Source organism: Manduca sexta, unplaced genomic scaffold (genome assembly GCF_014839805.1).
Source record: "Manduca sexta isolate Smith_Timp_Sample1 unplaced genomic scaffold, JHU_Msex_v1.0 HiC_scaffold_2478, whole genome shotgun sequence".
Classification (NCBI taxonomy): domain Eukaryota; kingdom Metazoa; phylum Arthropoda; class Insecta; order Lepidoptera; family Sphingidae; genus Manduca; species Manduca sexta.
In genome coordinates, this window is record NW_023593446.1 from 1 (window position 1) to 23001 (window position 23001).

Below are 23001 nucleotides of genomic sequence, written 5' to 3' on the forward strand. Positions count from 1 at the left end.
GAAGGTTGTTTTACTATGATAATAATATAAAAAATATTTTATGTAGATATCAAACAGATTAATTTTACAATTTGTTAAATAAGAAAGATTAAATAATTATAATAAGAACTGATGATTTAAAACAGGTCTATGAAACCGGGTAGTAATCAACAAAAGCGAAATGCGAATGCGATACAAATTGCCAATACATATTAGATATATACCATAACAGTGGGTATGTACTAAAAAAGGAGAGATTCGAACAATTTACGCGATAAAAAGCAAAATAATTTCGCACTTGTGTACATGATATTATCTTTAAATTGCCATCACTTAACTATTAATTATGGGTTACGTGGTGGTTAAATTACAACATAAAATAAACAAAAAATGAGCATTCTGATCATATAACGAAATCATAAATAAGTCGTATACAAAATGATAATTGTTATATAAAATATAAAGGAAGTAATGCGAATTGCTACAGAAATGTAGGTACCGGTTGTAACATTAACAAAACATCAACTAAAGCAAACAGAGTCGACGCAGGAACGATTAAATATTTTCTGAACGATGCAATATTATTAGGCGACACAGACGGGTTATATATATATATATATAAATTGTCCTCTATCAACCTGGTATAGCTGGTCCTTCGTTAATTTGACACCTGTATAACTAAAAGCAGATAAGTATGTATTCCTTCATCGAGCCAATTTGTAATTATATGTACAGTCATGATGCTATAGTGAATAGTGCGCCGTTTTATGTGCAATTTTGTTAGTCTATGACGCGTCTATTTGTAAAACGTCTTTGCCGGTGCCACACACAGACAAATATTAGAACACTTGTTTGAACTCATGTTTGGCACGGGTATTTGCGTATTTGTATTCTATTACAGACACTGACCAAATTAAATTTTTTATGGCTTTTACTTTTAGGTTTCCATATATAATCAGTTCTCATTCAATCAACTCGATAACTTTGAACGCTTGATGTGGGGTCGTAAAAACCATTACCGAATGACAAGATAATACGTAAACATTTAAACAAACTTTGCACAAATACGAAAATTCCGTGCCACACATGAGTTCAAATATTTTTGTTATCTGTGGCGCCGGCATAATATTATCTTTTGACATTGATAAATGACGATGTCTTAGTTTTTAATAAAAGAAAGGTGGACCAAGGAACAACTTTATTCAACTGTATGTGTGACGTCATCAAGAAATTTCTCGGTTTTTTTACTTTTTGTTTCTTTTGAAATTAAGTATTCAAAAAATATGAAAAATACATAATCGTACTCAGAGTAGAAAAATTAAGAAATGTTATTTTTGTTTAAGGCACGTTAACATTTTGAAATGTTAATTTTACGCTGAAGCTGTTGTCCATGAAGGACACATCAGTAAAAAGAATCACACTTGGACTTGATAATTTATCTATTTTAAACTCAAATCAAAGTCGTTTGCCCTTATGGTAATTTTAAAGGATCTTTTAGTAAGGGACCGTAAACACTGTAGTCACAAGAAATCAATCTTATGAGACTGCTAAACATTTTTGTAGATACATATTCTATTTTTAAGATGGGACAGCAAGGGCAGCACCTTTTACCATTTAAATATGAACGTGAAAGATAAAAAAATATCTGTATAAATAATAATAAACAATACGTGAACAAAAAAAAAGCGGCGTTGGCCTAGTTGATTGTGGAACGGACTGCTAAGACGAATGTCCGCAGGTTCAAATCCAAGGCACACACCTCTGACTTCTCTAAAAATATTATGTGTATATTCTTTGTGAATTATCGCTTGCTTCAACGGTGAAGGAAAACATCGTGAGAAACCTACAAACCTGGGAAATTCTCTAGAGGAATTTTCAAGGTTGTGTGAAATCTACCAATCCGCACTGGGTCAGCGTGGTGGACTAAGGCCTAATCCCTCTCTGTAGTGAGGAGGCCCGTGCTCAGCAGTGGGCAAGTATATAATACAGGGCTGATATATTATATATTATTATAACGAGTAAGCAACCTACTTAAGTATTTAATGTCTTCTAGCTTATTGAGTTTATACCTAATAATTGAGTATTAATATATATATATATATATATATATATATATATATATATATATATATATATATAATAAGAAAGTCGTGTTAGTTACACTGTTTATAACTCAAGCACGGCTAAACCAATTTGGTTGAAAGTTGGTGGGGAGGTAGCTTAGAACCAGGAAAAGGACGTAGGATACTTTTTACTATTATATAAAGCTGAAGAATTTGTTTGTTTGTTTGAACGCGCTATTCTCAGGAATTACTGCTTCGGACTGAAAAATTCTTGAGTGCTGGATAGCTCACTTATCGAAGAAGACTATAGGTTATATATCATCACGCTATGATCAAAAGGAGCGGAGCAGTAATGAAAACTGTAGCAAAACGGGGAACTTTATAACTTTTGAGAGATTTAAACGAAAAACTATATCACGCGGGCGGAGCCGCGGGCAAAAGCTAGTTTACAATAAATAAAAATCGCTACACCCGTTCAATGAATTAAATAAATTGTTAAGTAAAAGTGTGAAATCTACTAACTGACGACATTCTGCTGGAATTCTGCTCTTGCCGTTAAATGTTCAGCCGCAACAGCTCATAAACGGGGTTGTTATTTGTCCTTTAACGCGTATTATGTCATGTTACCAGTATTTTCCTTTCCGTAAATATACAGCTTTAGTTACATCTTTCTTTAACCAACTCTGTTATGGGACCGACATTAACGGGTGCCTGGTCGCATGTTGTGTTGATTACGTTAAGCCAGCATCAATGGCATCTTCTAAGACAGTTCGTATTAATATTTTTAGCTCTATCTTATTAAGTCCATTTGTGAAATAATATGCTATTGGCTGATTAAAATATTTTTTATGCCTTTTATTATAAAAACCAAAGCGTAGTTAGAGAAAAAGAGTATTTTTAATGTGAAGCAAACTCTTGTATCTTTGTATGGATCATATGACACAGACAAAAGACCAGAGCAAAGTTTTACAGTTCTTGATGATGGTAGAGTAAAATACTTGCATGAAAGTTTGTAACATTTAGGACGTTTTTTTTGAATAAAGACAATGTCAATTTTTTTTCCTCTGGTGAAAATCGTCTTCCCTTCGCTTTCGTAAATGTTTTATATTTTTTTGGAATAAACCAATTTGAGTACTGTATACCGCGTGTCTTCGGGACCTACTTGTAAGGCAGTAGATATGGTCCGAAAATACTTTAGTAATATCTGAAAAATAAAACATTAATGAATATTACTGTTCGAGCAAGGAAAAGTAACTTGTTGAGTAGGACATATAAGAAGCGGTACATTTGTCCCGTACATAACGTCAAAAAGGAAGAGTGGCTCAAAATTATATATTGTACTACTTTAAACTTTATGTCGCGGCAGTCGCGTTACTCATTCTCCGTGGTTAACTATGGGACGAGGACAGAGGGTAGACAATTACAATAGGACGTTATTTTAAAATGAATATTATGGTACTGCGTTTCGAGTCGCGAGTCAGAGGAAAGTATTTTGAGTGTTATCATTACAAAATACTGTAAGGCGCACATTAAAGCGCCTCGCCTCAGTACGCCTCGCCTAATTTGAAGTAAGACATTGTACCGGCTCAATGTTAAAATGAGGTTACTCTTACAAACTCTTTTTCATGTCATGTCCTACCCAATTCTAATTAGTAACTATACGTTATCAAATATAGGATGGTAATTTTGACAGCTCCTTCACATGAAGTTTCGTATTTTTTCGGTAAAATTTACTACAGGTAATATCATATTTTATTTTGAAGTGCCACTCATTATCATAATGAACAATCACGGACTATCGCAAATCGCCATTGAAATAAAATAAATCGATAATATAAAAATTTGCATTTAGATTTAATTATATTATTTTTTGCAAATATTCGAGTTGTTTGTAATTTATCACATTTATTGGTAAATAAATCTATAATTAATATATCTAAGGTTTTCACGATTTTTAAATAGTTAACACAATGATAACTGCAAGTGGTGTAGGGTTTAAAAAACATAAATGGAAATGGCTTACCAATAATAAATAGATAATTCAATAAAAAAAATATTTATATCATCTGAACATACCAAATAATTATGCAACTATCGATATCAAGTTTTATAAAAGTGGTAATCGATAATCGAATACGTTCAATAACGATTATACCTTAGCCTCATCATTAGTGTGATTTGTCAAAATTAACATCCTAAATTTTAAAAAGTTAATTTAATATGACGAAATTTTAAAGGCAGAAATATCCATGATTATTAATTATTTTTACGTTTTCTTTCAACTGCGAGAACTAATCACTAACTAGACGTGAATTTAAATTCTTTACTTGCCAATACTTGTTTAGTTACCCAGATTAAAGGTGAAACAAAATGTATGAATATGGACCTTGAGGTATCGCCTTAAGTTAAGATTTTCACAACTTTAAGTAAGATATGTATATAGCATTACCGGTGAGATATGTGCTTCTTTCGGCCATTAAATCCATGTTTTCATGAAATGAATATCCGGTGTATAATGTTCTGTAACATAATTCGATATGAGAGACATGAACGGACAGAAAAGTGAAAGCCGAGATCTTTAGAGAAGATTTTCTCGTAGTGTCACGCACGTTAAAAGCCCTTCCCGCTAGAAAAATGCCTAAATAACAGTATCGATGCATAGCACTGTCTATTTTATATTCAGATTCACAATTAAAATACTATCCAGGGGATAAAAGCACCCAGCCTATTTTATATTATTGCAACTTTGTCCGTGCCAATATTATACACACATTATAAAAAAATTAAATAAAATTATATTAGTAAGCACTCAGGCTGCTGTTGTGCTGTCGCCTGTACTTTTAGTCCCAACTTACATACTTTTTTTAATACGGTGTCATGTATCCACGACAATATCCCTTTTTTAGTTACTTTTCCAATTAACAAAGCTAATAGAAATGTTTCCTCATCTGAATTCACTCTATTACTAACTGTCCAAAATGCGTAGCCAACTGTGAGCCCGCTGCGTGAACGCTACGCACCCACGGCTTGTTCGCTGCACGCCCGCCGCGAATTTACAGCGAATTCATTATGCATTTGATATATCAGTGTGATATATCGTATGCCGTCAGTGTGATATATCTAAGGGTACAACATCTAGTCTAAGCACTTTTAAGGAGATATATAATATATAAGTATCTGAATCAGTTCAACCTGTAAATTTCTTGGCGCAACATGTGGAAAACATCTTACCTAGATTCAAAGTGGGAAATGTAGTTCTACATAAAGCACCAATATATAATTTATAACAGCTCTCAAAGTGCTTATGTATATGTGTACTGCAAGTTTTTTTTATGTATATTCTTGTCCTCTGTTAAGAGTTTTATCGAGAACTTTAATTCAAACTTGAAACCTTTTGTCCTGCCAGGATTTCCACCTATAACTAGTTGCTTTAGGGACATAATGTAATGGTCCTGAAAAATAATACAATAATTTATTAAAATATAATAAATAATAAATGATGCCATGTATTTATAACACAATACAAATGCAAGGAATTAGTCCATTAGAGATACAGCTCTGAAATTTGTTTATTCAATAGTCAAACCAAAATAAGTATATTAAACCAAGATGACGTAATAACGACAATCTTGTCTACCAACAGATTTTTCATAGTTTAAAATCAAAAATGAATATCGCATAATTTTAAGGTATGCAGATTCCCACACGTATTTTAAAAAAGACTATTTAAATGAGCAGATTTCGCCATCGCGGTGACTAAGTAAATATTATGTACGATTTTAATGAGTACTATCGATATTATTTTTATAAAAATATAAATGTCATTTACCATCAATCGCACAACCAAGATAACATGAGACATTTTGTCCAAATATTTTATCAGTTCCTTATCGCGTGCAAAACAAATAACAAAGCCCGGGGGTGAATTAGTAAGAAGGCAGCGGTGGTCCGTTTGAATAAGCAAAGTTCTTTCATTATTTAGGAAATCGTAATCGAACTTATCGCACACAAACTGCAATGGGAAATTTGAAAATTTTCAACCGGAATTCAAATTACGGAAACAAGGCGATATTGCCACTTAATGCAATAAATATTTTAACATGCTTATGAGAAAATAGATATGTAATTTATTGGAAACTAGAATAAAATTTAAAAAGTATGCGTTGTTTTATTTATAATTGTATTAATAAAATGGAAAAATTAAATTAAGCTTCAGTTGTCATATTACAACAAAAGGAGAACTTTAATATTTTACCATTTAATAACAATCATCAGATATTGTAGCAACTCGTTTGAAATTGTGTCAGACGACTTGCCACAATCTCTGTCATTGTGTCAGTCAATTTTTTATCGTATTTCGTTCGGAATTTTCATTAATGCATATTTTTTTTAATTAATTAAAATAGCCTCTGACATTTGTTTTTATGTTTTTCCTTATCTAATTTAATTACGTACATAATTATTTTATAAATAGGGATAAAAGGCACGATTAGTGTTTTGAAAACTTATTTCCAGTGTCATCTAACTGAAAGTATCTTACAACAAAATTAATTTGAGGTTAGACCAAAAACAAATAGAGTGACTGTTTGAGAGTGACATACCCCTGTCTGAAAGATTTTTCATGAGAATGAATGAATTGAACGAATGGTTTCAGAAATGTCATGTTGGCAGAAGACACCTCATTCTTGTTTACGAAGATAGCAATAGGAAGAAAAAGTTTTGAATATTGTTTTAAATAATGACGAAAATATTTGTTGGTCAACAACTTGATTTTCGTTACGTTTTATTAGAATTGTTGAGATGTAAAAATAATAAATAAATATACTCTTCCTTATCGTATAATATAGACATCCTACCCACTACATAAAATACTATGTAGGTAGGTAATTATAGGCATATTATAGGCATTCTTGAAGATAGCATCACAACGTGTATGATATTTCCATCTTATCACGTACCTATTGTGTGACTGGATTATGACATTCGTAAACAAAACTAATAATTGAAATTCTGACTTACATGTTTATTGATAAATAATTCATACTGATAAAATATTCCTATCAGAAAGAAAACTATGTTGCAACTGTAAATAAATAAGCAAATTGGGAATGATACTAATCTTGAGATTATATAATCAAAGATGTTTGAACCATATTGTTATTTATAGATTTAGTATAATGAACGTTTTAATTCAAATCATTAATAACATTATATCATTGTTATTAACGGTAATTTTTCATTCATCCTAGTTAATCCTTTTTTTAATTTCAAACATCAGATACTGGTTAGAAATCACAGAATAAATACTACCATAGAAACATCAAAATAGTTTTAATTCGACAAAATACAAATACATTGTCAACACAACAACCATCCATACATCCTACACACCTAGAAAATATCATTTTGATACTTGGAGCACTACACAGTCATTTAATATGGGGTACATCGAAACACAGCTAATTATGATAGAAATTTAAAAGAGAAGAAAAATGCTACTAAAAGTTCAACTCAATTTTGCCTACTTAGTACATCTTCACTGCAACACTCACTAAGCATGGTGATTACATTCAACTCAGTGAGAAATCATTTCACTACTGTATTCCCATTTACTGTGCAAGTGCAAGTAATCATACTCATTTCATATATTAAACTTACATGGATTATCTGGTTTCATACAATATCTATTTAATAAAAAAAAAAAATAGGAAATTATATATATAATTTACCAATCTAACATTTATACAAGAAACTTAACATTTTCACCATGATTTATTTCATCAGTGATATGGCAATATCAAGTATTTGTAACTTTAGTACTTTTATACCATATTTTGGGGGTAAATATAGCAATATTACAGGAAAACCATCCTAGATAATATCTGAAACCAGATAACACATTACTAATTAGCTAGTTTTCATAGTCTTATTTCTTCCTTCGTGTCCTGACAACTGTCCACCCTGGTTCCACATCCTCATCCATTGGTTCCGACTCTTGACGAGGATTGGAAGATGATGCTTCATCACCATTCATTGCATTCTCTGGTTCACCTTCATCACTGCTGCTTGTTGTGTCATCATCAGGGTTGCCATGACACTGGAATTGATAGTAGTTAATAGGCCTACAATCTATTTATATACAAATAATTAAAAAAACTAACTACAACAGATATATCAGTGATAATATTCATTGTTTTATATAAATTTCATTGAGATTCTACAAATTAAAGCGATAATTCAAGTAGTGATAAAAAATTAATAAAATATGAATAAAAAAACTTGTTTGGTTCTTCAACCTTTTCAATGATAATATCAATAACTCACTTGTGGAGGTACAGATTCATGTATGGGCTGACTAAGCCACTTCTGACATTTTGGCATGGCTTCAATTCTTGCTCTCAATTCGTCATGTCTGCCATCTTTTAGGAGTTCAAGATATAAAAGCAGTAGTGTTGCCACCTCTGAAAAATCATATGATTACAGTAAGTATACGCACATATGTAGCTCACAAGCCTTTCGCACACATATTATGAATTTTTATTACTTGGAAACATTTATATAAATTCACTTTTAATAAAAAATTTCTAATCACTTCTTTTTTAATTTTACTCTATTACTATTAATTAACCAACCTTTAGGTGAGTTATCATGGCACACTGTATCAAACTCCTCGTCCATCAGATCCTCTATAACTTCAGCCAGTTCATCTTTATCCACTACATTTTCCACGCAGTACCTTGCTATGTACACTGACATTAGCTGCTGTCTGTAACATAAAATATGTCAATTATAAAAATATCATTGACTTATTTATTCATACATTTTATAGGATTAGAAGGAATTATGAATGGATGTTGCACTGCTAGGATTTTGTAGTGTATAAGCACTGGTAGTAGATGCTTGTAAAAATCAACTTGTTGAGGGGGTAGAGCCACAAATATATATGATTAAGTATATATTATTGGATGTTTAGAATATTTAAAATTACGCATATTTACTTTTAAAACAATGAAATGTGGATTTCCATGCAAATACTAGCAATTTGCTGTAAAAGACTAACATTATTCTATTTAGTAATTGAAAATAAAATATTTATTACTTAAAATATGCACAATGGTTTTTATTTTCAAAAGTTTATTTATATTTAATTCATTTTTATGTTCTATGACTAGAACACGATATTGTTCAAAATATCACACCTTTTCACCGCCGGGAGCGCCCATTCCATGTTCAACAGCAAGTTGAAGGGCAGTCCAGTTGTTAAGAACTAAATCCACAATAGGTTTAAAGTCGTCATAAAGCATTTTGACTGTTTTATTATCTCAAAACAAAAACCTAATTTAAACCAAATATTTACGATCGCACATTTTCTAACCTATTACATTTTTTTTAGAAAAATAATCGATGACGTTTTGTGGCATACGTCTAAATTGCGATGCGATTCGTTCAGGAATATAATTCAATTTATGTTACGACCTATATTAATTATTATATATAAATTATTATTACACCTTCTTTTTACATAGTTTATTGTCCCATTTATGTGTAATACAAGCTTGTATGCTATTATTTTATTTTTTGGAAGGTATGTAATATCAAAGATATTATTTTGATTCTGTTGAATTATCTATGGCTTTATTCGTTCCGTTTAGTTCCATTCATTCAATCGTAGTGACATTATGGCAGTCAAAAATCAAATAATTTTGTAAACAATCTGCGATCGGAATATTGCAATTTAGATATTTCACGGTAAAATGAATAATTACCCCTGATCGTTGTACGACCACAATATAATTAACGATGTCTGAAGATATAAAAGTTACGTTTATTATACCGAATGATTGTGAAAGTGAGAATGAATGCTCGGAGGACATGCAACTGGCTTTTGTCGTAAGTATCCAAAGAAAACATATATGCAATTATTTATTAGTGAAAACATCATATTTAGGTAATGCATGTTATTTTTAAAAAGGTTCCTCTTTCCTGAATATATAATAAATTCATCCTAAAATTTTACCGCGCTTATGATGTCTGGTATGCTGTTTACGTCAAATATAAGTTATAACCTCAGTTATATACTGTATATATACTATAAAAAAAAACAAAATAAAAAGCAGTATAAAGTTTTAAGTAGTTCTACAAGACGAACATGCTTCTAATATGTAAGAACATAAAAAATACACAAAATATTATAAATAAAACCTATTTATTTTGATATAAGTATAAATATATAGATGTTTGAGATGACAAATGTTTGTTGTCAACAACACTTTTCCTTTCCATTATCATAGCCACATGAAGTCCATGCTGAACATTAAAATACAACACCGTTTTATGAACTTATTTTGATAATATATATTGAAATACCTTGCAATAAGCTTACCTACCTTCTTTAGAGAGTAGGGATAGAAATCACATCTTCACAAGTTATAAAATTGTAACAGTTCAATGTCTGTGTATAATGGATATTGAAAAAAAAACGAAGTCTTTATTAGAGTAACCAAAGATAAAATAACAGTTTTTACAATATTTTCTGTCTGTCTGTATGTTTATACAATTATCACACAATACTACTGCATGGAAAGAAATACTGTGTCACTGATGCATTGCTATAAGTCTAACTAAAAATAAAGACTCCATTTTATCCTGGGAAAATATAAAACAGGATTTTCATCTTGGAAAAACTAGCATGCAGGCAATCACAAATACTACTACAAAAGAGACCCATATTCCTTCAGATGTTACTCACACTATTTGAAGGTGACTCAAACATCAATACAATAAAACATTGGAAATGGTGTTTGTTTCTTGGATTAATATCAACATGTTCTAAATTGGTTTGTAGACATGTGAGCAGCATAAAGGCAGTGGTCTTCATGCCAAATGGGTGAAGGAGTCCCAATGGAAGAAATTCGAAGGACTCTCTAAGAGGGATGTGTTTGTCCTGTCTGAGTTTGAAGGGGAACTGTTTCAGAGGCTAAGGGCTACTAAATGCCTGTAAGTATTCACATATCATTGGAAATGTAGAAAATATTCAGAAGTTAGAGACAAGAATGATTTGTTTGTTAGAATTTTAATGTACAATAACTATTTAACAAAGTGGTAAATTGAAAAGGCATGTGCTGTAGATTTTGTACATACCTGTTGATCTTAGCTACACAATTATATGTAGAGAAATTGCTGTTGACACAATCTGATTTCAGAACAAATAAACCAAAATATTATTTTAAAATAACCTCTTTCCTACTATACACCTGAACATACTCTTTGAGCATACATTTTAAGTGGACTTATTATAATAAATAATTATTTCATCATGATATAACATTGGCGTTAAGCTGTCCCCCAATCACATCATGGGACGGAAATCACTCGGCGAAAAGTGGGTGCCTTAGTTGCACCAGTGCATACCCCTTCAGGGATAAATTTGTGATGTGTTTTGATTAACCTTAATGATCTGTTGTTTCTATTATTATTATATGCCTCTAATTTTTGTATTTAAGGTTAGTGGGTCCCCGTTGTCTGTCATGCTGTTTGACGGAAGGCATGCCAATACCATCTGGCCCAGAGCCTGTGTACACGGTGGCCATGAGAGGCTTAGTGGTCACCGCCAGTGGTTTGACTAAAGACAAGAAGGTTTGTAATATTGACCAACACCTCTCTCACTCTCTGTTACAAGGTTCCATGTCATATTAGATGAGCAAATTAAATAATTTATATCACATGATTCTAAGATGTTTTCAGTGAAAATTTCCAATAATCTCAAATGTTAAAAACATGAATTGTTGTCTATTTTAATTTTTGCCAACAAAAAAAATGTCAATTTTGTCTTTTTAACATGAGTGACAATTTAACAAAGGACCTTGTAATAATGAGCCAGTGACTTATGTGTTTGAACGATATTAATAGATGTTCAATCATAAAATACTTTTGATTGTGAGTTTTTGTAATGTTAATAATTTTCTCTTTTTTTCCTTTATGATGAACTGTATATTTTTAGGAAATCATAAAAATCAAAGTGCACTGGATGGGTGGAACATATAACACAGTTTTGACAGATGAAACAACACATTTAATATCTGATACTGTGTTATCTGTGAAGTATGTGGTAAGTGGAATTATTGTAATATTTCATACAATGCGATGTTTATGCCAAAATTTGCGAGGTATTGCTAGGCTTGTTTTGTTTCATAATAAAACTGGTAAATGAAAACGAGACTTTTATCTTACAAATAGCTTTTGCCTCGCTATAAGCCCCTTCTGAAAACGGTTTTCCAGGATAAAAAGTAGCCTATAAAAAAACAAAATCGGTTTATTATTTCCTAAGATTAGCAAGTTCCACTAAACAAACTCTTTAGTTTTATATATTAGTATAGACAATTTATATCATTTAACTATCCCTATTCCAGAGATCAGTAGAAATAGGCATTCCAGTAATGTCCGAGACATGGGTAGACGCGGTATGGGAGGCAGCCCTTCGCCTAAACGTTAGCGGAGCTTCTTCGGACTTCAACAACTACCGTCTACCACCATTTGCTAACTTGGAGGTGACCACGTCAGGAATACCTAAGAGAGACAAGCAGATGATAATGAAGCTAGTCAATCAGCATGGTGGCAAGTTCTCAGGAGCATTTCAGAGTGAGACTACCGATGTGGTGGTATTGACAAAGTGAGTTTGTTTATGTTAGAAATAGTTACATTATGTGTGTTAAAATTAATAGCCGGCATATCACGCACAATGGCCCGACCTACAGGCTAAGTGCAGAAAAAGGAGTCCCTCAACATAGAACATAGATAGTGTGTTAAAATTATTTGTGTAATCATATACTATATTGTGATGGAATGTTTATACGCCGTAATAGAAATGCCAAATATTTTTCAAGAATTTTTCTTATTTGAGTGATTGACAAGTTCTCTGCTTGTATTGTTATTCAGTTATATTAAAAAATCCTTTTGCAGAGAGGGTGTAGGCAGCGAAAAGTACAAAGCGGCATTAGAGTACGGCAAAGTGTGTGTTTTACCATCATGGGTGAAAGATTCTGCAGAAAAAGGAGTCGCTTTACCAGTAGCTAAATACAAAATAGTAGGGGCGTCTACATCGTCACCGCTGGCTGAACATCGGCTGCCTGACATGAGTGAGTTATTATGTATAAATACATTAAATTAGACACAATACAAACTACATAATAGAATCGAAGTATCGGTATATAAAACACGTATCTGCTGTGGGGTTGTAGCTATGACACCTGCCTATTTAGAATCGTCAACGCTAATAAAAATAAAAATCTAAGCGACAGATTTATCGCCAGGATAAGCAAAAAAAAAAAACATAGTTTGGTCACAACAAAAAGTCGCTAAAACTTGGATAGATATATAAAACCTGTCATGCTATACACTATATTTTTATTTATAAATAATTGCACGTTAACCATTAAAGGTTCGCCATGCCTGTCGTAGAGCGTCGTTAGTGACAAATTGGAGTCGTTTTGTCGTTCATATTGACTCATTGTATAGCGTATATACTTTACTGAAAGATACCGTAGTTTGTTTCTTACGTTGTTATTCTCTTTTAGGTTTAAATTTCTCCAGAATCACAAATCTAAGACCACCGAGTAACTTCGTCGACGAGACTAGATCGGCGGATGTGTCTACCACGTCTGGGAAAATAAAGGTACATAAATTAATAAATAGCTATATATTACATTTAAATATTCGGATGAAAATAGCAAAGTATATAAACTGATAAACTAAATTAAATTATACTGCAACTATATTTTTTTGCAGCTGTCACAAGAATCACGTAAGGCCAACGACACCTCTATCGACAAGGAGTTGCAAATAGAGCTGGACAGTTTCGACATGAATGACATCAAAAAGGCTGGACCTATATTTGACGGATTTTGTGTAAGTTTCATATTATTTCTTAGTTTATTGCGAGTTTGAGGAACTAATCAGATTAATTCAGGTATACTTATTGACACATTCGACAATCCCTTAAATGTTTTGGGATATATCAATGCCATTACTACTGTTGTGCATGAAATGAATTTTATAATTTCGTATGTAATGTTTAACTTGATAGTGCTGGTCCGTATCACACGGCGTCAGCGTGACCCCTTTATTACATCGTATAATGAGATGAATTGTGTTTAGAATTTACTGTTCACGTATAAAAAAAAAAATTGTTAAAGTAAATATTTCCCATTCTTAATAAAATAATGACCTGTATCCAATTTGTTAATTTGTGGCAGTCGTCGGAGAACTAATTTTAATTTGCTACCTTTTCTTTTGAAGTTGCTATACAATTGAGCTTTAATAAGCTCAATTATATAGACTAGCTTCCGCCCGCAGTTTCGCCCGCGTGGATTTCGGACTTCAAAAATGGAGGAGGTGCTCAATTTGTCGGGATGTTTTTTTAATGTATGGTGGTATGCAGGTGGTCCGATTGTCCGGTCAGGGTCTGATGATGGGATCCTGGTGAAATCGAAGGAACTTTTAACCATTAAGGTTGCACACGCGACGGAAGCTTAAAAAATGGAGTAACTTCTCCCGTTTTCCCAACATTTCCTTTCACTGCTCTGCTCCTATTAATTGTAGCGTGATGAAAAGTATACTATAACCAGCTCAGGAGTATGAAAAATAATTGTACCAAGTTTCGTTAAAATCCGTCGAGTAGTTTTTGTTTCTATAACGGTTATACAGACAGACAAAAATTTTACTAATTGCATTTTTGGCATCAGTATCGATCCCTAATCACCCCCTGATAGTTATTTTGGAAATATATTTCATGTACAAAATTGACATCTCGACAGATTTATTATAAGTATAGATAGGTAAATGAAACCTATAGAATGAAAAAAAAGGGAAAAAACTAAAAGGTCGCAAACAGAAATTGGTTGTTTGACGATTCCCACAAATTGTCAATTTTGGAATGGGTCATTATTTTATTAAGAGTGCGATTTGTAGATCTGGCTAGTGAACTTGTCTGGTCGGGCGCGCGAGGTGTGCGCGGCGGCGGTGTCGCGGTGCGGCGGCGTGCGCTACGACGCGCCGCACGCGCGCCTCACGCACGCGCTGCTGGCGAGCGGCGCGGGGGGCGCGGGGGGCGCGGCGGCAGCGCGGGACCTACCGCCGTCTGCGCGGCTCCTGTCGCCGCTGTGGCTGCTGCGGAGCGTCAAGGCTGGCAAGCCGTTGGATGAGACGCCGGTCGGTAATTACAGCCGTTTACAAAAAAAAAACAAACTCTATCTTCGATTCGATCCCGAGTATAAACCAATGAATAATAGTCATTTGTAAGCATGTCAAATAAACTTTGTTCTTATTGGTCCATATTCGAGATAGATCAAAAAAAGCGATTGGGATCGTTGTTTGAAAATGGGGTTAGTGCTATGTTGATCATTTTAGTACCTAGTGACGTCATAAAGTTGCTAAATAAATTTAATTTATTTCCCTCATAGAAAATTTTTAATACAATATTGTGTGGTGTTATATTTCTTTCGATTGAAATACTAAAAATCACGTATGAAAAATAACGAATGTTCACATGCAAATTTATTCTTAATCAGTACCTCATACACACCACCACGTCAACACCAGTGAAGTGCGCACGCAAGCAACCGGCAGAAGCGTCTCCTATGAGCAAAAAGAACTTGCAGCTCCTTCGCCGGGAACCGCTGGACCTCCCGCCACCAACCGTGGAGGTGGAGCCTGAAGATGAACTTGTCAACCATTACTTAAGCCGTAAGTTATTTATTTTTATACTTATGTCCAGTCTGAAGTTAGTCACAGCCAACGGAAAGTGAAGTTAGTTAAGGCCGGACCACCCCGTGACCACGAAGGCTGCAAAGTCTTCGAAACGTCGGGAGATAATTATAATATAAAAACCGCGATAAGTTCCGTAAAATAGTTTTATTTCAATGAAGTTATTCACATTAAAACTCGCCGCAATGGCCCTTAAGTCTTTTGCGTACCAGGCCCAGTCTTTTCGGTTTTGCCGGCATAATTTTATCAACTTGTGAAGGATAAATCACGTCAGGTGATAATTATCTATCTGGATGCGAATTCATTTACCCTTCAGATATAGTTGAGTTATTTACTAACGATAAATTACGTCAGTCGATACTCTATATGGATGCGACATCACTTACCATCAGGTATAGTGGAGTTACTTTGCCGTGTCAGTATGGAGAAAGCCTGATGCCTCTAAACAATACTATAGTAATTGAAAATGTTTTGACTATCCAGAAGCCGCAGTAGAAAACGTACCGTTAGATAGAGAGAAAACACCAGAACGAGTTGCTCCTAATTCCACCACAAACGAACATCCAGACATCACGGAAGATGGTGAAGATCCTACCGAAGAAATAGAACAAATATTTAGAGGTAAGTGAAAACAGGTAGTTACTGCAATTTTTAACAAACGATCCCAATCGTTTTTATCGATCCATCGCGAAAATAAAATATATTTCACCATATACAGATGCACCTACCTTGTTTATCTCTGCACCACCTTAAGGTCGACTGGTAGAAAATGCTTTTGGCATTAGGTCCGCCTATATACTTCTCTGTATATCATCAAGTCTTAAATAAATAAATAAATAAAATGAACCAATTAGACAATTTTTTTTTATACATGACTTATTTTGATTGGTTCGGAATCGGATCGAAGGTTGAGATCGGGATCGTTTATCAAAATTGACTGCTAGTAGGTTTAAAACACCGTGAAGATTGATTTATTTTTCGAACTACAAACGACCGTGAAAATTCATTTATCTTTCGAACAGTACAAAGCGTATTCGTATAACTTGTATTCTTTGCATCAATGACCGACGATGACCATGATGATGGTAATGGCGGTGCTATGTCCAGGTATAAAGTTCGTAGTGCAAGGCCTCGACGAGGAGGCGATTATCGAGATCGGCGCGGAGGTGTCGGCGGCGGGGGGCGCGCTGTGCGGGGCGGGGGCGGCGGCGGGGGCGGCGGGGGCCTCGCACGCGCTCGTGCCGCTCGACTTCGACCCCGAGGAGCTGCTCACTGCCGGTGCTGAGCCAGTCACTGTGTTCTGGGTGGTGAGTGATGGATTAGTTTGCTTTTAGTGTAAACGGTAGGTTATGTGGTAGGTAGGTAGGCGTGTAGTAGTTACATAATATATTTGCGGTTATATTATCGAGGTAAAGTTGAGTGGTTTTATTGGGGATTATATCAAGAAGTAATTGAACATTTTTTAAATTCCTTGATTATTTCTGATCAATAAAATATTGTACCATAAATTTATTTGCATATTTAAAAAAAAATATTTATGAATAATTCATGTCATCTCTTCATTTAACGTTCTAATAATCAATCCAAAACCTTTTTGTTCATTGTTTATGTACATATATAGCCATTCTATGAAATGCTAAAATAGCATAAAAAATAAATATTATAACACACTATCAATATTTCTTACAGAAAGACTGCCTCTCCCAACAAGAACTGGTGCCGATCCAGTACTACCACCGTCCAGTGCGGCTGGCCAGCTGGAGCGCCGCGCCGCTGCAAGGCGTGGTAGCCAGTCTCAGCACGTACAGTGGCATCGAACGAGCATTCTTGGACGAGCTGGCCAAGCTGCTGGGAGCCACGTAAGGAAACATCGAGTCTAAATATTAGAGAATCTATTTGAGAATCTGTGCTTAGTAGTGGGGTCGTGTTTAAAAGACCGATATGATGCCATCGGCCTCTTGTTCCCAAAGAAGCTAAATTGACACCACATAACATAGACAGGGTTTTTTATTGCTTTGATTGACGAGACGAGCTTGCCGTCCGTCTGACGGTAAACTATACAACCGCCCATAAATAAAAAAAACTCCATCCAACACCTGGAATTATAAATATTGTTTGGTATTCCACTTCGCACGCCAACCTGAGACGAGATGTTAAGTCTTATCATGTCCAGTAATTACACTGGCTACAATGCCCTACAAACCGGAACACTACAGTGACTACACACTGTTTCTGGGCGATGGAAATAGAATGGATGTATAAAACAACTGATACACTCTGATCAAGCATGTGCTGTAGATAAAACTATAGTGCAAATTTTCAAATCACCCAATCATTTCAGAACCCAGCTCCGCTTCTGCCGGCGTAACACTGCCAACGCCTTGGCGTCCACGCATCTGATATGTCCCACGCCCGTGGGAGACAAGTATACTGGCGCTTTGAAGTGGGGGCTGCCTGCAGTGAAGGCGTCGTGGTTGATGGCTTGCGCCAAGGAGGGGAAGAGAGTGAGCGAGAGAGGACATCTTGTTGGCGATACTAAAGGTATGGCTTACAGACAATTGCAATTAATGTAGGGCTATCTTCGGATCGACCGCGAAATATACCCGTCAGAATATATTTTTTAACTTCTTTAGAGATCATTTATTTTAATTGATTTATAGATAGATTAGCGTTTCGTTTGCTTTGCGAATTGACCGCCTAACAAATAAATAAAAATAATGCCTTCTGATATTTTCAGCACCACCATCGCCGGCAAAGCTGCCGGAAGAAGCTAAAGCCGAAGGAAATCCTATCGTACAACCAAATGAGTCTGTAGATAAGGAGAACGCTATGCTGCCGCCGCAGGGATCGGCTTTGCCGCGCCGTGGCTCTGTGCCCAGCGCCGACAACACTCCTAAGAATACTCCCAAAGCAAAACTGGGGAATGGTATGTTTGTCAATCTATACTTTATTAATAGATACTATCTTTATAAACATTGACTGTGGCGCCAAAATAATGAACAGTGCAGCGCACTACGCTCGGAGTGTGTTGTTCCGCTCTGGTAATTGGCGAGGCAATGCGAGTGAGCTTGATAATTTTAGATAGGTTTTATTTAACCCTCCAGTTGTATGCTTAGTGTCGAGTGAGCCACAGTCGACGTGTTTTACACTTTGCATATTATGTTAATGTTTATTATTTGTAGATGGTACCGATGAGATGTCTCCAGCATCGAGATACATAGCTATGGCCCGGCAGGGGTTACTCGGCGGAGACTCACAAGAGACGCCCAGTAGACTACATGAAGTGAGGGATGATGATAAAATAGGTACAGTGCCAAATAACTTTTCTGTACAGTTATAAACTAACAGTCATCATCATCATCAGCCCTTTACAGTCCGTCAGTCTCTCCCAAGCTACGCCACAGAGCCTGGTCTGCTGCTTTATACATCCAATTGCTGATAACTAACAGTAAATCAGCAAAAAATATGTTTTTCGGATTTTTTATGTTATACGCCTGCCAGTAAATAATAGCAATGTTTATCTACTCGGTTTTTTTATTTCCCAACAATTCTTAAAGGATGGGACTACGTTCACTAGTTTTCTAACAAAATGAATGTATGATCGGTTTTGATCTTATTTTGATCGATATAAAATTTTGTTACTGACTTTGTACCAGGGCTACATTACTGACAGAAAATGCATTGCCTATAGATAGTGCCGCAGTTCGCACGCCGCCACTAGAAGACGCTCTCTCAACACCCAATCTGCAATTACTCAGCCCGACCACCCGACGACGCCTGCAGGCGTTACGGCGTGGTGACCTACCGTCCGACCCCATACGCACGCCTCGTGATCCATGTGAGCCATAATAATTATCTACTCTTCAATATGTACTTACTGAGCAGTATGTAGATTCAATACGAGTATTAGAATATTCCAACTTAGAATGGTTTTTAAAAATAGTAATGCCGGGCTGTGGTTTGATTTAATGATACGGATGATCCATCGCTGCCAGGGTCACATGTCACTGGCTTTCACTGTTATATTTTGCACGAGTTGAATTACATATATTACACGAGTCCGTCTTTTTTTTTTAAAAAACCTTTAATCCAGAAAGGTAAGTAAAAGGTGAACCAAGAATTATTTATTGTATTTTATAATTCTTACAAAAAATTTAAGTATAATTTTTCATGATTCCTGAGAGGGTTGTGCAGTCATATAAAAATTTAAATTAATTTATTCCTTATTTCACGAGCCTATAAATGAACTGCTCTTGTTTTTTTCTCTTTTCACTTTATCATGTACTGTAGTCTTTACAATAAACTGATTGAAAAGAGCAACACCAGAGTTTCTTGCCCGTTCTTCTCTGGTGAAAACTGCTTTCCGAACTGGTGGTAGAGTTAATATTGACGGAATCTAAATAATGTATAACATTTTACAGATTCAAATTAATTATTTCATTTCATTTCATTACAACATTAACAAAAATTAACATACATCCTTGTAATAATGAGCCAGCAATGTGTCACAGAAAGTTAACGTAAAGCGATATCTATGCTCCTTTACGGCGTGTCAAATTCACTCTAATCATTATCAATTCTTTTGGTATTATGGACGTCTATAGGCGTCGTTATTTGCACTCTCTCTTGCGCTCATTCACTCACTCTCAATTTCTATTTTTTTTCCACAGTCGACAAGAACCTTTCCACTCCAGATAGCGCGTTTGGCGCCGCGCTCCGGCCCGGCTCCGGCAGGCTGTCGCCCGACGCGCGGAAACGACTGTGGAGGGTCGTCAATGAATTACCCTCAAAACAAGAACAGACTCCCACCAATGTTAATACTGTGAGTATCGTTTATTTTCGCGAGCAGGAACGCGTTATCGCTAGCATTACTTGGGTGATGAGAGGAACGGTTGTTGGTTTAACTGGTCTTACGGACTATGTAGAGAGTACTATAGGGGCCAGATAGACTACCTCACGTAAACCCCATCCAAATAGTATGCAAGTACCTGTGTTTGAACCTAATCTCTGGGTAGTTAGAGGCCTATCATGAGATGATGTCGTATGGTGTCAATCGCTTATATAGTATATAAGTAGTTATTAGTACTTTGTAATTAAAGTTTTAGGTTGTATCGCTGCTGTTTGTAATATTCAATTAAATAGCAGACCTTTAACGTTTCCTCGACTGATATAAAAAAATATTTACTTCTAACTACCGAGTTTATAATTTACCTTTCATTTGAATTAACAATAATATTGTCTATAATAGCCGCTGTCGGAGATCCGAAACAGATTCCTGGCGCAGTTCAACGGAGACGCGCCATCGACTCCTTCTGACCATCACCTCGCTCCGAGAAAATTGCATTTGCTGGTAAGATTTTATAAGTCATTATTTTTCACAGTACAAAAAAAATCCCCTATACAAAATTCATACTGTCTTTTTGTAACACGCTGTATAAGTTGTGTACGCAAGCTGCGGCTAAATTATTAAAAAATTTACACGTTTTCAGGACCAAGAGGACACACCGCCAGCCAAAATGGCAAAAATTTCGCAAGATCAGGTTGGTTGCTATATTCAATATGCAGCTTCATTGCCATGGATTAAAAATCTGGGAAATATATGTCATCTAGATAGTAATCATTTTACACATTACAAAAACCCGTCTAATTGGTTTGTTTTAACAATGTTCATACTCGGGTCAGACAGTATATATCCAGTACAATAGGCCGGTATACAATCTCACGATTGTTTTATTTTATCATTGCGTGGCAAAATCATTACGATTTCTTATGTTTACGCGAATGTTAGACATTGAAATAAAAACTAAAAACTATTTAAACGGATTTTATCGCGGTTTTATATTATTATTTTCTCCCGACGTTTCGAAGACTTTGCAGCCTTCATGGTCACGGGGGACTGAGGTGTTGTTCAACCGTAAAGTCAAAGTTACAATATCTAACTACATTTTTCAAATATACAACTTTTAAAAATTTTATCTGTTGACGGTCCGATCTACGCAGAATGAGCTCACAGTGTCTTGAGGTCTGGCAGCCGGTCTTTTGGGATCCGATTTAATTAAATGTAGAACAGGATCCCAGGCTTGTGCAAGCTTCCAACCATCTTCCCTATTGAAATTTGGGTGTTTTTAATTTCAATAGCCTCGCGAATCATCCTAGGCAGGAATCGGTGTTCTTTGGCAAGGATTTGTGGCTTGTCTAATCGCAAATAATGATTGGAGCCTCCTTCAGAATGTTCAGCGACTGCAGACTTCGTAGAGCGTCGGTGTTTCACGTCAGCTATATGTTCTTTTACGCGGGTCCCTATATTTCTTTTGTTTGTCCTGTATAAGAGGCCACAGTTGCAGTCTATCTTGTATACACCCGGTTCTTGCAGAGGTATATGGCGCTTGACGGGTGGTAAAAAATTGACTAATCTTCTTAGGCGGCTTGAAATAGGTTTTATTGAAGCACGCTTCAGGATGTAGCCAATCTTGTCGGTGACTCCTCTCACATATGGTAGTACAACCGGAACACGTTCAACTGTGGCTGGTTTCACTCGGTCTCTGTGACGGCGGCGTGGAATTTGGAGCTTGTTGTCTCGCAGTACTTGCTTGACATGTTGTAGCTCAGCGGCCAGGTGTTTCTCGTCACAGATTCCTCGTGCTCTCTGAAACAATGATTTGCCCACGGTAGCTAACTGTTTTGGATGGTGGTGAGATTCACCATTCAGATATTTATCAGTATGGGTCTGTTTCCGATACACAGTATGACTTAAGGTCTGATCAGGATTACGAATGACTAAAACATCCAAGAAAGCAAGAGATTTGTTGTGTTCTAACTCCATAGTGAATTGGATTTTATTATTGATGGAGTTAAGGTGATTTAAAAATGCAGATACTTTGTCCGATGGTAAAATTGTGAAAGTATCATCTACGTACCGTTTGTAAAACCTTGGATAGACCGGTGATGTTGTCAGGGCTGTCTCCTCGAAGTCCTCCATGAATATATCGGCGACTACCGGAGATACAGGGCCCATCGCTACACCCTCTACTTGTACATAGAACTGATCATTCCACAACATATAGCCAGATGTAAGGCAGTGTTGGAGTAGTTCTGTAAGTACAGTAACATACCTGTGGAATATGCAGAACTACTCCAACACTGCCTTACATCTGGCTATATGTTGTGGAATGATCAGTTTTATGTACAAGTAGAGGGT

General features: G+C 35.4%; 2 protein-coding genes across 3 annotated transcripts; one reads left to right on the plus strand and one right to left on the minus strand.

Moving 5' to 3' along the window:
- Positions 1–7393: 7393 nt before the first annotated feature.
- On the minus strand, positions 7394–9346 carry LOC119192200. The gene is made up of 4 exons (XM_037446032.1): positions 9240–9346; positions 8675–8808; positions 8367–8503; positions 7394–8139 (listed from the first exon to the last, which is right to left on the minus strand). Exons 1-4 carry the CDS (start codon positions 9344–9346, stop codon positions 7969–7971), a joined length of 549 nt encoding a protein of 182 aa, XP_037301929.1. The 3' UTR covers positions 7394–7968.
- Positions 9347–9708: 362 nt separating this feature from the next.
- LOC119192201 (DNA topoisomerase 2-binding protein 1-like) lies at positions 9709–21512 on the plus strand. Of its 2 annotated transcripts, none has more exons than XM_037446033.1 (20): positions 9709–9932; positions 10888–11039; positions 11546–11678; positions 12043–12150; positions 12452–12711; positions 13002–13177; positions 13616–13713; positions 13827–13946; positions 15009–15248; positions 15608–15782; positions 16287–16424; positions 16911–17110; positions 17493–17662; positions 18145–18344; positions 18541–18729; positions 18986–19108; positions 19495–19641; positions 20474–20625; positions 21052–21153; positions 21293–21512. In XM_037446033.1, exons 1-20 carry the CDS (start codon positions 9843–9845, stop codon positions 21506–21508), a joined length of 3189 nt encoding a protein of 1062 aa, XP_037301930.1. In that variant the 5' UTR covers positions 9709–9842; the 3' UTR covers positions 21509–21512. The 2 variants fall into 2 exon arrangements, with proteins under 2 accessions (XP_037301930.1, XP_037301931.1); XM_037446034.1 differs by lacking the exon at positions 9709–9932 and adding an exon at positions 10136–10204.
- The last annotated feature ends 1489 nt before the right edge of the window (positions 21513–23001 follow it).